We start from the raw sequence: 15,062 nt of genomic DNA on the forward strand, positions 1-15,062 counted from the left end.
GAGGCATAGTCCAACACTCAATCTAAAAGATTAACTGCCTTTTAAAAGCCCCTCATGGTATATAACGAAACTTAACATCATAAAACAAAACTATAATGTGGATAAAATCAGACTTCAGAAAAACAGGTCATACCTTATATACAATGGTTTCAGTGGCATTCAGACTCAAATTATAGGCCAAGGTAAATAGGAGAGGTTTGGATGCTCACTTGAAGGCTTGTAACAACAGAGCCTAGTAAAATGAAATAAAGTAATGGTGGGAAACACAGTTGTTGAACAGGAGCTACCATCATTCCTTACCATTGACTATTTGGCCGATGGGAAATTTAGTCTGAAATCCTCGGGAAGACCACACATTCCCCACTTTAAGGCAGAATAAAAATATCACTTCAATCTGTATGCTGTGAGAATACTTTCCTCTCTGCCAAAACCAAAAATTTCCTTGTGAAAAGAAATCAAGAAGAATAGGATACCTTCTGGTCTGCTTTATCTGGTTGGAGGTGTGAAAAATGGAATCTGTACCTATTGTCCAAAACGGATTTGCTCTTAAACAAAATTACGTAGAAAAATCCCTGGTTCTAAAAGGCTGGCCTGAAATTACAAGGTGTTGCAGCTCTTTCTGGTAATCTGTGGCCTAAATCCAGTTGCTAGCCCCATAGAGAGCTGAAGCAACAGGATATATAAAAATATTAATATAAAATGTGACAATATGTTCCCTCTTTTTCACCTTCTCAGCTAGACTTTCCTGATACAATAGCTTGGATTGGAGAAGGACTCCTAACATCCATATTTCTTTGCTTTATTGTCCTTTGCTCAGTTTGCTTCCACAAATCCACTAACATGTTAATTGCACCAAGATCTAGAAAGGAAGATGACACTGCTGAGAGAGTGAATGTCTGCTATGATGACTATTCATATCTATTTATAGTCCAAGCAAGGCTGGGTTGTCTCCTAGTTAGCACACGTGGGGTTTTTTGTATATGTGAGAGGGATCTGTTTGTAACAGTAGGCTTAAAAAATTGCACTTGGCAGCAAGGAATTCTTCCCTAATCTGGACTGGATCTATTAGACTGCTGTTGAGAAAACTGGGACTTTCTTTTCATTTGGAAGCATGTCAAAAGAAACATTTGTATTCACCTCTTCGACTCTACGCTCCCTGCGTCTACAACGAGAAATGCTAGAGTGGGAAGACCGGCGAAGGGCTGCCTATCGCCAGTCCACCAGTCGGAGGTACCAGCCAGTTACCAGAAGTCTCCTATCTCTCCCTAGCCCCAGCCGGCGCCCTCAGTACTGCCGGGATCCCGCTGTCCACAATGCTCTGTACACAGGAGACTTGGCAAGAGTCCGAAGCATTTTTAAGGACGAAGCCACTGCCAACTTGATTGTGGAGACCCTCAGTGAAGAGCTGGTATGGTCAGCTGAACTGGGTAAGGGGTTGTCCATACTGGAAAGAAGATAAGTTTATATTAGTTAAGATGTTAAGAATTGCATGAGAAAAGTGAGCAGATAGCAACTGTTTCTTTCCCTCTTGCAACACAAAAAGGTGGATGCTTAGTGAAATCAGAATCTTTATGCATAAAGTAGTATAGTTTGTGACCAGACAGGCTCCTGTCACTTTGTTCCCTTTAATGTCCTCAAATCAGTATACATGCACTGGCTGTTTGTTTTTATTGTTTGTGAGGTGGGATTCTATGAGCCCATACAGACAGGCCAAAATAAAGCTGCTTTGGGTCACTTTGGAGGTATGCTGTTTAAATGATGCATGCATCCTAAGAGGCCAAAAGCTGTGCCGAATCTGTGGTCCAGTCCTTAGGACTGGAGCATGGCTCCAAAGTGACCCGAAGCAGCTTTATTTTGGCCTGTCTGTATGGGCCCTATAAATTCTTTGGAGGCAGCAAGAATAGCACTTGGAGTCTCTAAGTCTTTAGCACGGCTGTCTTGCCAAATTGTAGTCCCCAGGAACTGAGTGGAGAGAAGCCAGTATATTTAACTATTTTCTCCTTTCTGTCTCTACACTCTTTTTCTTTTCTTTTTGTAACACAACTGTTGTGGTGCCACTGCTCTTACCTTGTTTCTGAAGACCAACACCTTATAGTTGGATACTAGTCTGCTCTGCAATATCTCATTTATGTTCCTTGTTTCTTTCTCTCTCTCCATTTTCTAGTTAAATGTTAAAATCAAATAAAAAGGAAATTTTCAATGAAATATAATATGAAGAAAAATCTAACATTTATTTAATTTATATCCTGCCTTTCTGCCAAAGTAGCTTAGTAACTTAAAGCAAAATAGCTAAAACAACATTGAAAAAAAGAGTTTTTTAAAAAATTGAACATTCTTTTAAAAATAATTAAAAACACATTCAATATATATTTCGTTTTCAAATATGTAGCACAACAATTGGACATCCTTCTGTCCTAACCAGTTAAAGGCTGAATGCTTCTTTAAATAAAAAGGTCTTTGCCAGCTGGCAAAAGGAAAGCAGAGAGAGGGGCTAACCAAGCCTGCCTTAGGAGTCTGTTCCATAGACTGGGAGCAGTCCCAGGGAAGACTCCCTCCTGTGTCGCCACCAGGCAAGCCTATAATGGTGATATGATGGAGAGAAAGTCTCCCATGAAGACTGTAAGACTTGGGCAGGCTCATATGGGAATATGTGTGTTTTCAGATCTAAGGCATATAGTGAGCCTTTGGTATCTACTGAAGTCTGGTTCCAGGGCCCCTCATGGATACCAAAATCTGTTGGTGCTGCAGTCCCATTGTATTACAGTAAATGGCATAGTAAAATGGTCTCCCTGATACAGAATGGCAAAATCAAGTTTTGCTTTTTGGAATTTCTGTTTTTTGGAATATTTTCAAGTCATGGATGGTTGAATCTCCACAGATACGGTGGGCCAACTGTATAAGGTATGTGATAACCAACACTTTGAGCTGGGAGTTTGCAGTCAATTGACTTGTCGAATGAGGGCAAACTTGAGAGTTTGCAGTCAATTGACTTGTAGGCTGAGGGCAAACTGAAACATTGCTTTATGTGATTAATAATCACATCTTTTCTAGTTAACATGGGAGGATGACACAGGTGACTTTTTAAAAAATGCACCTTTCTCCAGCTTGGTTCACTTTGGACATTTTGGTCAACTACTCCCATCACCAGTGGTTTTCGTATAATATTTTTGGTCTTTAAACTCATTGGAAATGAGTGAAACTTAATGTGTACTGGGCGCTATAATTCTAGACATACCACGTTGAACTATGTATTTGTTCCTACCCCATTAACCTTTGTTGTTGTTTTGTGCCTCCAAGTCACTTCTGATTTATGGCAACCCTAAGGAGAACTTATCATGGGGCTTTCTTGGCAAGCTTTGTTCAGAGGAGGTTTGCCATTGCCTTCCTTGAGGCTGAGAGCATGTGACTTGCACAACGTCTGTCTATTAATGTATGAAAATGGCACTTAATCAAGCATCTAAGAACCAGCTGACTCAGACTATCTATCCAATCCAGCCTTCCATGTCTAGCATCTGATACACTAATGCTTCTAGGAAGCTCACAAATAGAGCAGGATTGCGAAAGCTGTGCCCTGGTGTTTATCCCCATTATCAGAAAACTGGAGACTTGTGTGTTTCTAGGTGTTTACAACTGTGTCTGTGTTTAAGGAGAGCTTGGAAAAGTTATTTTTTGGACTACAGATCTCAGAATGCCCAGGCCAGCATAGCCAAGGCATGGCCAGAGCATTCTGAGAGTTGCAAACCAAAATCATAACTTTTCCAAGATCTTCTTTTAAGCAGTGTTCTGTGTCTGGTAGTTTCCTCCATTTGTATTAACTTCTGTGTTGAGCCTTGTGGAGTAAAATTAAATACTGCCTCTAAATGCATGAGTTTTATTATTCTATCATGGCTTATTTTTCCATTCTTCCCAAGTCAGCCTTGCTTCTTTCTATTTTTCACCCCTCTGTCTAACTTTAGTTTGGAAGCTCCTTGGGAATGGGCACCTACTTTTGCCTGTTAGTAAAGTACAGTCAGCCCTCCATATTCATGGTTTCTTCACCTGCAGATTCAACCAATTGCAGATTTAAAATAATTGAGGAGTGGGAACCAGAAAGTTTCAAAAAGCAAAACTTGAATTTGCTGCACACTGAGCACCACACTGAATCCACATTAATGCAGTGACGTGTAGGCATATCCTGCTGTAGCCTCCCACCATTTCACTGATTCTCAGTCTCCAGCACTCATTATTTGAGCATGGTTCATCTCTCATCTTATTTGTTTGCAAATCTTTGCCATTTTATATAAGGGACTTGAGTATTGGGGTCCACGAAAGGGGTGTGTGTGTGTGTGTGTGTTTATCTTTATCTTTGACTCTTCTCTGTCGTGTATCCCTCAGATCCAGACCACAGCCAAGGCTTGTAGATTCCTTTTGTACAATATTGCCAAAATCCGACCATATCTCACTGCCTCTACTGCCAAGATCCTGGTCCATGCCCTAGTGATCTCACGACTGGATTACTGTAATGTCCTCCTGGCTGGGCTTCCTTTTTCTCACCTCCGTCCTTTAATCTCTGTCCAGCATTCAGCTGCACGCATTATCACTTCCACCCACCGCTCTGACCACATCTCTCCTGTGTTGGCATCCCTTCACTGGCTCCCTCTCCCTTTCCGCATTCAGTATAAGCTCCTGCTGTCGACATTCAAAGCCCTCCATGGACTGGCCCCTCCTTACTTATCAGACCTTCTTTCTCCTCACCTTCCCACCAGGGCCCTCCGTTCTGGTAGTCAAGGTCTGCTGTCTCAGCCCAGGATTTCCTCTGCCCCATCCCGGATTCGCCCCTTTTCACTTGCTGCCCCTCACTCCTGGAACCTTCTTCCTCCACAAGCAAGAGCCATCACTTCTTTAACCAGCTTCAAAACGGAGCTGAAAACCATCCTATTCAGAGAAGCCTTCCCAGGCATCGCATAATTGTCGCTTACTATCTGATGTTCTGTTGTTGGCTGTTTATCGATCCATTTCCTGTATTCCTATGTACTGTATATGTATTATCCTACTTGTGATTATGTATTTTCCCTGGATAATGATTAACCATCCATTATGAAGCCTTGCCCTCCCTCCAGTCCATCTGCCTTGGTCCAGGCCTCGGAGGTTGAGAGGAACTGCTGGACCTCTTACCCTTTCTCGTCACCACTCCCTTCTCCTTCTGTATCATGTCTTTTTTAGATTGTAAGCCTGAGGGCAGGGAACCGTCTAACTAAAAAGATTGCATGTACAGCGCTGTGTAAATTTACAGCGCTTCATAAATAAAGGTTAATAATAATAATAATAAATTCCAGAACCAATCCCCACGGATACTGAGAGCTGACTAGAATGCATATTGGTTGTCTTCCATAAAAACTATTTTTTCTTAAAAGCAATTTAAAGCTGGCACCGGCAACCAGAACCCGTGATAGTGAATTCTGCAAACTAAGAGTTGTGGGAAGAATTTTCTTTATTAGTCCCAAATGTATTGAAAACCTAACATAACTGGGTGACCGTGTGGTATATATGTCTGTTTTCTTCCCCAGTTTGTCCTCACAAAGTAGGTCAATCGGAGAGAGCACATTGATGGTACAAAAGACCTTTTGAATTTTCTGAGGTTATACATTGGTTTCAGGTTTTGTAAAATTAATTGAGATTGTTTATACAAAAGATGCAAAAAAAAGTAGATATATAACTGTTTGGAGAAAGTGTAGAACTCAAGAAGATGAAATAATTGATTAGAGAAGGAGGAAGTCAGTAGGGTTTATGTATAGTAGTTAGATTTATTGTTATGTCTTGAAGTTTTATGTTATGTTATATTTTGTTTGTAGTGTGCATGTAGTTCCAGATTTATATATCAAATTTATTTGTGTGTTATTGTTTTAGGTATGTGTTATATAAAAATGATCATTTAAAAAGGGGGGGAAACGCACCTATTGAATTTTCATGGGTCTGTGGAGACTTGAATTTCTCTCTCAGGTCCAATACACACTGCAGAAATAATCCAGTTTGAGATTGCTTTAACTTCCTTGGCACAATGCTAGGGAATTCTGGGAATTGTAGTGTTTGTGAGATATTCATCCTTCTCTGTCAGAGAGCTCTGGTGTCACAATAAACTACAATTTCCAGGTTTGAGCAGTTAAAGTACTGTAGTCTCAAATTGGATTATTTCTGCAGTGTGTTTTGGACCTGAGTTCCTAACCCATCATTAATTCAGTGGTTCACAAACTTTGGTCTTTGAGATGTTTGGGACTTCAACTCCTAGAATTCCTGAATGTTGGCCAAGCAGGCTGGGGCTTGTGGGAGTTAAAGTCCAAAACATTTGGAGGGCCAAAGTTTGGAAACCATTGCTCTAATTCTTACACCAGACTGGATATCTTTATGCTATGACAGTCAAACTTAGTCTCTCTACGTGACTTTCCTGCCTGATCAACCCTCCCCTCTCCTCCTTGACTCTGCAGGGCTGTGGGTGCTGACCCCCCAAAAGAAGCACACCTCGCCATTGTGCATCACAGCTGCTAGGGGCTACCAGGACTGTGTTAAGCACCTCCTCCTGCAAGGAGCAGAAGTCGATGCTGTTGTGGGTGGGAAAGCTGCCCTACATTACAGCTGTGAAAACCACCGTGCAGAGTGCACTCGTCTGCTCCTCAGCTACACTGCGAACCCCAATATTATCTCAGAGGAGGGTCTGGCCCCACTGCACTTGTGCACCACCCAAGAGACTTTGCCGTACGTCTGGACTCTGGGGAGTTGGGAAGGGTTAAGGAGAAACTGATGTGATGAAGGATATTAAAACTGTACAGTGGTCCCTCCACCTTCGCTGGGGTTAGGGGTGACGGACCCCCGTGACAGTGGAAAAAACGCAAATAAAAAAACACTGTTCTTTTTACCTAAGAGAACACCGTGCAACTCTATCTTCAAAATCTACCAGAAGTTGATCATAGAATCATGCTGGAGGACCTACAAATGCCTAGAGAAGCATTTTCTCTATGAGCTTCTAGATTCTCCAGCACAACTGTGTGGTCAACCTCTGGTAGGGTTGTGTTGGAGGACCAAGTGATTCCTAGAGAGAACAAATGAATGACAACCAGAAATAATCAAATCTGCAAAAGTCAAAGTCGCAAATGTGGAGGGCCAACTGTAGATCTTGAAGAAATATCAATAAAGCTTCATTAGATTTAGGAATACAGTGGGCAAAATAGACCCCTTCCCCTCTCTGGCCCTCATGTTCCCCAAGCCACCCTTTTTCTGGACACCAAAAATGGGGATTAATTGCCTCACCAGGAATTGCTTCTGAAAGAGGGATTACTTCTGGGAGGCAATTCAAGACAGAAATTGCCCCCAGCAGGTGCAATTCACCTTTTTTTTTAATTTGCAACAAAATGAATTCTGTAGTGAAAAGGTTAATAATGACTGAACTATGAAATTCAGTTTTAGTTAGCATACATATATTCAGTTTTTACTCTCAATTATCTAGCCAGCTACTGTATAATTTGCTACTATTCGTTTGCATGGACATTGGCAGAAAAATATTAGCAAACTGTGGGCATTATAGTTTGGGGTAAGGCACAGAAAGAAGAAACTTAAATAGAGCCTGAGAATACATTTCAACACTACCATGCAGTCTAGATCAGTGTAATTCATTGGTGCTCCATGGAATGGTGCCAGTCCATAATCAGATCCAGTTGCACTTCCTGGAGAGACCCTGAAAAGTTGTGTCCAATGTATAAAAATACATTTCTTTGGCACATGGGGGAGGAATTTCAGTTAGTCCTCAGATACCTTTAAAAGCACTGGCCTAGATGACATATGAGGAAAGCTACTGGAATAAGAAGGGAGGAGATGTAGCTACAAAGAACACATATGTGCCACCTGTTTAACAGGAGAGCTCTTTGCCAGCAGGGGTTGCATGTACCCAAATCTACCTCTGCAATTATGGATGTAGAAATTTATTTAAAACTAAATGAACATTATTAATAGACATCAGTGGGTAGATTGTGTATTGTTGTTGTCATGTACCTTCAAGTTAAGTCTGATTTATGGTGACCCTATCCTAAGCTTTTAATGGCAAGATTTATTCAGAAGAGGTTGGCCTCTGCCTTCCTTTAAGGCTGAGAGAGAGTGACTTGCCCAAGGTCATCCACTGGGTTTCCACGACCGAGCAGGGATTTGAACCCTGGTTTCCTAGAGCTTTAATCCAAGACTCAAACCATTATACCACACCCAATCTCAGTTGTATGAGTTATATGACAGGTACCAAATTCTTCCGTTCAACATATTGTGCTTTCCAGATGTGCTCAGCTGTTACTCGAGTATGGGGCTCTAGTCAACCAGAACACAAGAGACCGCCGTGCGTCCCCATTGCACGTGGCCGCTAAGCATGGCTTAGAAGACCACGTGAAGCTGTACCTTTGCTATGGAGCAAACATCGGCCACAAAAACCGAGAAGGAGAGACCGCTCTTAACGCAGCCTGTGCTAGTGCAGAAAGGCCCGAGGAAGCCGGTCGCTACTACCGAGTGGTGAAGCGGTTGTTGGAGAGTGGGGCTGATGTCCAGGTAGCTGGTCGAAAGAACCACACACCTCTACACAACGCCTGCAGCAACTGCCACTTCCGCATTGTGGAGCTGCTACTGAAGCATGGAGCAGAAGTCAATGTTAGCAACTGTGCTGGTTACACACCAGTGGACTGTGCTGTGCAAGCAGTAGAAGATTACCTGGAAGGAGAGCCTGAGAGGGTTATAGCCATTTTGCTCAATCATGGTGCAGCCCCTATCAATCCCAAGGTAAGGGTGGGCTCTTGCTTCTATTTAATGGTTTCCTGCTTATATCAGTCACCACTTCTGCAAAGCTTGGATTTTTACTGTTTGGACAGCAACTCCTAAAATCCCACAGTCAGCATGGCCATTGGCTATGCTGGCTGAAGAATTCTGGGAGTTGTTATCTAAACTCTCTGCTTAAAGCTGGTAGCTAACTTTATGGATGTGTAATATTTTGTATACACATCCGAAGAAGAGTGAATGTTTGTTGGATGAGGATACTGAGCATATGCAGCAGTGTGCTTATGGGGGTGGGACTAAGTGTTTGAGAAAGGGTTATTGCATACATGCTCAGTATGTTTAAACAAATTACAAGAAGCTCAACAGCACTCTAGTACTAGGAGATCAGGTGGGTTGATGGTCCCTGTTACTGGCAGAGCACTGTCCTGGTGGCACATAGGATGAGGTGCAAAAGAAATGTTTGTATGCTTCACATGCTATTTACATGGGAAACAAGACAGTTTAGGCACACACTTAAAATGTGTACTCTCGGCTTCAATGGATGACTTAAATTCATAATGAACTTCACCATTTCCAACTTGAATTTAAAAAAATATATTATTCCACCTTCTGGTGCTTCATAAATTTCAGTTCTTCAAGCTCTGGATTTTTGAGTTTTGAAAAGCACAATACAAATGGAAGAAAGGACTGTGACTAGGTGGGCATGCTAGCATGGGAGGGACACCTGAGAGCAGAAAGCCAACTGGTTTTTGAATAATATTTAAACCTTCACATTCTGGCTGTGTTACAGCCACTCCCTGCTTCTCAGATTCCAAAAGTCAATAAGTTCCTCAGTATTTGCTCACATGCCATGTGTACAAAACATTCCTTTTTCAAATGTATACCAGATATTCATATGAGTTGTACACATTCAATAATTAAATTAACCTCTGGACCAAGGTGACACTATCCTGGTGTATCTCAAAATCCTAATCTCACACTTACATACCCCCCTCTTCCTGTTTAGGGTTTCACAGATCCAAACTGGTACCACCAGCCTTAAAGACAATGGCTATTTGAAGAAATATTTCAGCCTTAGGATGTTATCTTTGTTCCCAAAGAATCTCATATCTAGAATCTTTGTTTCTTTAAAACAACAACAACAGTAAACTGTATATATTTTCAGAAACAACTTGAAGGCACACAACAATAAATATTTACTTCTAATCATTGGAAAAATAAGGGGTTTATGATAAAGACTTCCATTGGAGACTGCATGGGATCATCTGCATTCCCTTTTCTTTCCAAGATGCTCACATGTCACATGTTTCTTTGTATAATTTATTTCTCTTTTTCTATGCTTGGTGCTTTTTTCCTCAGATGCTAAAGTTTTGTGCCTTGTCGCCTCGGACTATGGAAGTTATACTGAATTCCTATGACCGAATTCTCTCCTGTGATTCTTGGGTTGAGTCTGTGTCCCCTGAAGTGTGGCAAGTAAGATATTCTATTCCATTTCATAATCATCTTCTGCAATCATAGCTACTTGCTGTTTGCTCCTCTTAGATGGAAGCTGGGATTATACAACAATGTATGGAACAAATTGGGAAGAAGCCAAAACTACCTCCTTTCAGTTAAATCTACCTACTTTGATTGTGTATTCCTGCACTGCAAATGGTTGGATTGAATGGTCCTTGTGATATCTTCCAACTCTATGAGCCTATGATTCCTCCCAGACAGTTTTGTGCAGAGATGGATTTCTAAAAGGGAAGTTGTAGATCATATTACAAACACATCTCTCACATTTAGCCTGAAGTGATACAGGTCATCTGCTGTTTGCAAGAACTAGGGTTTGTTCTTTCACCTTCCACCACTGTGTTGCACTCACTCCTCTTCATGAATTCAGCCTCTCCTGTTTTCCTTAAATTATCTATACCTAGTGTTGCCCTGTCTATATTTCCCCTACCACCCTAAACTCTCCAGAGCTACTCATCTTGAAATGTAGAGATGTATCTTCAGACAGTCATCCCTTCTGAGTAAGACAGCTCTATTGAAAGCCTAGTCTTCCATTACCCAAAGAAAAGGCTTCTAAGCTGTAATATTAAAATGTCTACAGTGCTTGCCTGTCTTACTGCTTTTGCTTCCTCACAACAGGTGGGAGGTGTGTGTGTATGCAAAGACTTACTTGGCATCTTTTCTTTCCACAGGAGCACCAAGTATTCTATGATTCAGCCCTTGGCCTGGTAAATCAGCCTCGTCCGCTGCAACATCTGGCCCGCTGTGCTGTCCGGAAACAGTTGGGAATACGATGCCATCAGGGCATTGCCCAATTGAAACTTCCTTCTTCTCTGCAAGACTACCTGCATCTCCCATTTGAGGGCTATCTCAGATGAGATGAGGACTATATGTACAGTATGTGCTGATATGTGTTAGCTTCAACAAAAACAGAATACATAAAATTCAAAATGATGTGTCCGTTCTTTGAGTCAGTCATTCCTGCATCTGTAAGACCACAGATCTGTAAACCTGTACTATATAAATTGTTATTACCACTAAGATTATAGTAAAATCTAAAAAAAATTATTTGAGGAATGTACACTCAGCAGCCATAACCTCTTTTACCTAGGAGTGAAAGACTCAAGCATAATTGAGAACCTAAAAACCTAGCTTTTGCCATTTTACATGGAATTAAAAGTAAATTATCTTTAATTATGTCAGGTATATATTTGGAATTTTAATTAATTGACCTACCCCATGGTGTGTTGTCAGCTGATTACCATTAGAATGGAATTTCCTTTATCTACTTCATATCTCTTCTCATATTGTTATGCTAATCAAACAACTTGTGTTAAATCTATCTGTACAACACATTTAAGTACAGTTGGTCCTCTGTGTTTGTGAATTCTGTATCCATTGATTCGACCACTCATATCTTGAAAATATTTTTTAAAAGATATAAAGTCTAAAAAACAAACCTGTATTTTATATAAGGGACACCATTTAGCTATGCCACTGTGTTTAATGGGACCTGAGCATCCTCAGATGTTGGTATTCACGGGAGGGGTTTTTCCTGGAACTAAACCCAAGCAGATACCAAGGGCCCACTGTACTGAAAAGTTCCATCCCATCCCTGTCCCTAATAGAGATTATTTTTAACTAGCAGAAATACCCATTTTAGACTCTCAGGCTAACATGAAATACCTTCCCTCCTACCTATTTATGTGCTCTTTCTCTGCCCTCACCTATTAATATCTTGGTATTCTTTTCCAACCTTTCTAGCACTGTTTCTTTTGTCATTCATGCAGATGCTCCCTCTTTCGTTTTACTAAAAAAAATTTCCTCCACCACTACTCTTTTTCTTTCTTGCCTTTCCTACCATACCAGTGCTTACTTGGTCTGTCCTTTTACTCACTTCCCATTCCATTTCCCAAGATAATAGGACATCTAACTAATTAAAATATTTGGGGCCCTGCAGTAAGAAACAACAGTGCTGCAGGCATGCTGTTTTGCCATATGGAATTGCTGGCCTTCTGGATAAATGAATATTTGGCTGTGGTTTGTTGTTAACTGCCTGCGGGTTGACCTTGACTCATGATGATCTCGTGAATTAGATGTCTCCAAGACACCTGGTCCTCTACCACTCTGCTCAGGTCCTGCAGGCTAAGGTCCATGGCCTCTCTGATTGAATCAATTTGTCTAGTATGCATTCTTCCTCTCTTTCTACTACCTTCCACCTTTCCTAACATCATTGCCTTTCCTAATGAGTCATGTCTTTTCATGATGTGACCAAAGTATGAGAGCCTTGACTTAATCATCTTGGCTTCCAGGGTGAGTTTGGGCTCGATCTGGTCTAATACCCAATTGTTTGTCTTTCTGGACATTCACGGTATCCTCAGCACTCTTCTCCAGCACCACATTTCAGATTAGTTTATGTTCTTTCTGTTGTCTTTCTTCACTGTCCAGTTCTCACATTAGGGTCTTGTCTAGTTTTTTTCATAGCTGCTCTTACTGATCCTAGTCTTCTACTGATTTCTTGAATGCAGTCTCCATTCTGATCAATGTTTGATACAAAATATGGGAACTTTTTTTACTATTTCTAGTTAACTGTCATCAAGGAAGAATTAATGTAGTACTTCCATGCTCATTATTTTTGTTTCCCTAATACAGTATTTAGCATTAAGTCTACCTTAGCACTTTGACTTTCTTTAGTAATTGTTCCAGGTCTTTGTTGTTTTCTGATAATAGTATGGGTGTCATCTGCATATCTTAGGTTTTGTTCCTTCTTCCAGTCTTCATTCCTCCTGCCTCTGAGGCTGCTCTCTATACAATATCTTCTACATATAGGTTGAATAAACAGGACGATAGAATGCAACCTTGCCTAACCCCTTTGCCAATTGAGAACCATTCTGTTTTCTCTGTATTCAGTTCTGACGTCAGCCTCCTGTCCTGAGTATGGATTATATACATCAGGATAATCAAATGTAGGGGCACTCCCATTCCTCAAAGAGCAAGCCATAGTAACCTGTGCAGTCAAAAACTGTGGTGCAATCAATAAAGCACATGCAGATTTTTATATAACCATAGAAATTCCAGAAGAATTATCCATTGTAACCCTTGTGCTTCATCCTTTCCTAAATCCAGCTTGCACCTCTGAGATTTCTCGCACCATATATTATTGGAGTCTTTGCTACAGAATTTTGGGCATGACTTTGCTTGCATGAGATATTAATGCCATGGTCCTATAATTACTGCCGTCTTTTTTGGTCTCCTTTCTTGTGTATAGGGATGCATATTGATCATTTCCAATCTGTGGGCCACTGCTTTGTATTCCATATTTGTTGGCATGTTTTAGTTACAGCTGAAGTTGAATTTGTCTCTGGGGATTGTAACAGTTCTATTGGTATGTCATCTATTCCTGGTGATTTATTTTTCCCAGTTATTTTGAGTGAACCTTTCACTTGGAGTGCTTTCCAAGATTTGGGGTTCATTGTTGTAAGTCTCTTCTCTCCATATGCCATTTATTCTTTTGAATTTTTTATGTAGCTCTTTTGTATACTGTTTCAATTTTAAAAAAATCTCATTGTGGTTGTGTGTTACGTTCCTCTTTCCTCCCCTTGGTTTTAATTTCTCTCTTAATCTTGGTAATAGGTTCTTCCTTTATTTTTGTTAGCTTCTATATCTTTGCCTTGATTGTTGTAGTAATTATCTTTCTCCTTGCTCAATTATCGATGGATGGCAGCATTAATTGTTCTGATTTTGTTCCTGTCTCCCATTGCTTTTCTTTGTCGCCTTTCCTTATCTGCTTGAAGTGTTTCATTTTTTATCCATTGTATCTTCTCCTTCTGGTACTACTGAAGATTGTTTAGAAAACTTAATGCTGTGAGGGATAGGTGAGCCATAATGGGAATTCAATGGAATTAAAATGTAAACTCATCTGGAATGTCCAATAGTGACTTTCTGGATGCATTCCTTGTCTTTTTGAGCAATATCCAAACTTTTAATCACCAAGAAACTTTTTCAACCTCTGTGTCTGAATCATGTTCCCCCACGCCACCCCAAAAGAGGTGGAGAATGGGTGGCCATCTAGAATGGAGGTTGAAAAATGAAGCCCTCAGGACTCTAACTCTTGTTAACCTTCACAAGTTGTTGAACCAGTTTAAGCTGATGGGAGCAGAGGATTGCAAATTCAACAGCTCCTCAAATCTGTTCTAGGATGTGTGTATTCACTACCAAAACTAACAAAATGAAATTTAAAAGCTAGAAATGTAAGGTACTTCACTTAGGAATAAAAAATGAAATGCATAGATATAGAATGGGGGACACCTGGCTGGACGAGACTACATGTGAAAGGGATCTAGGAGTCCTAGCACACCACAAATTGAACATGAGTCAACACTGTGATGCGGCAGTTAAAAAAGCCAATGCAATTCTAGGGTGCATCAATAGAAGTACAGTGTCTAGATAGATCGAGGGAAGTAATAGTGCCACTCTATTCTCTTTGGTCAGGCCTCACCTGGAATACTGTGCCTATTTCTGGGCACCACAATTCAAGAACAATGTTGAGAAGCTGGAGCAAGTCCAGAGGAGAGCAACGAAAATGATGAAGGGTCTGGAAACCATGCTCTATAAGGAGAGACTTAGGGAGATTTGTTTAGCCTGGAGAAGCGAAGATTAAGAGGTGATATGATAGCCCTGGGATGTCATATTGAGGCTGTAGCAAGCATATTTTCTGCTGTTGCAGAGAATAGGACCCGGAACAATGAATGCAAGCTACAGGAAAAGAGATTCCATCTAAATATTAGGAGGGA

General features: G+C 40.8%; 1 protein-coding gene across 1 annotated transcript; it reads left to right on the top strand.

Moving 5' to 3' along the window:
• The first annotated feature begins 937 nt into the window (after nucleotides 1-937).
• Nucleotides 938-11,223, top strand: ASB16 (ankyrin repeat and SOCS box containing 16). Its single transcript, XM_042471257.1, has 5 exons — nucleotides 938-1,427; nucleotides 6,462-6,729; nucleotides 8,292-8,784; nucleotides 10,138-10,251; nucleotides 10,962-11,223. The coding sequence occupies exons 1-5, from the start codon at nucleotides 1,112-1,114 to the stop codon at nucleotides 11,145-11,147; spliced, it is 1,377 nt and encodes a 458-aa protein (XP_042327191.1). The 5' UTR covers nucleotides 938-1,111; the 3' UTR covers nucleotides 11,148-11,223.
• The last annotated feature ends 3,839 nt before the right edge of the window (nucleotides 11,224-15,062 follow it).

This window comes from Sceloporus undulatus, chromosome 6 (assembly GCF_019175285.1).
Source record: "Sceloporus undulatus isolate JIND9_A2432 ecotype Alabama chromosome 6, SceUnd_v1.1, whole genome shotgun sequence".
Taxonomy (NCBI): Eukaryota; Metazoa; Chordata; class Lepidosauria; order Squamata; family Phrynosomatidae; genus Sceloporus; species Sceloporus undulatus.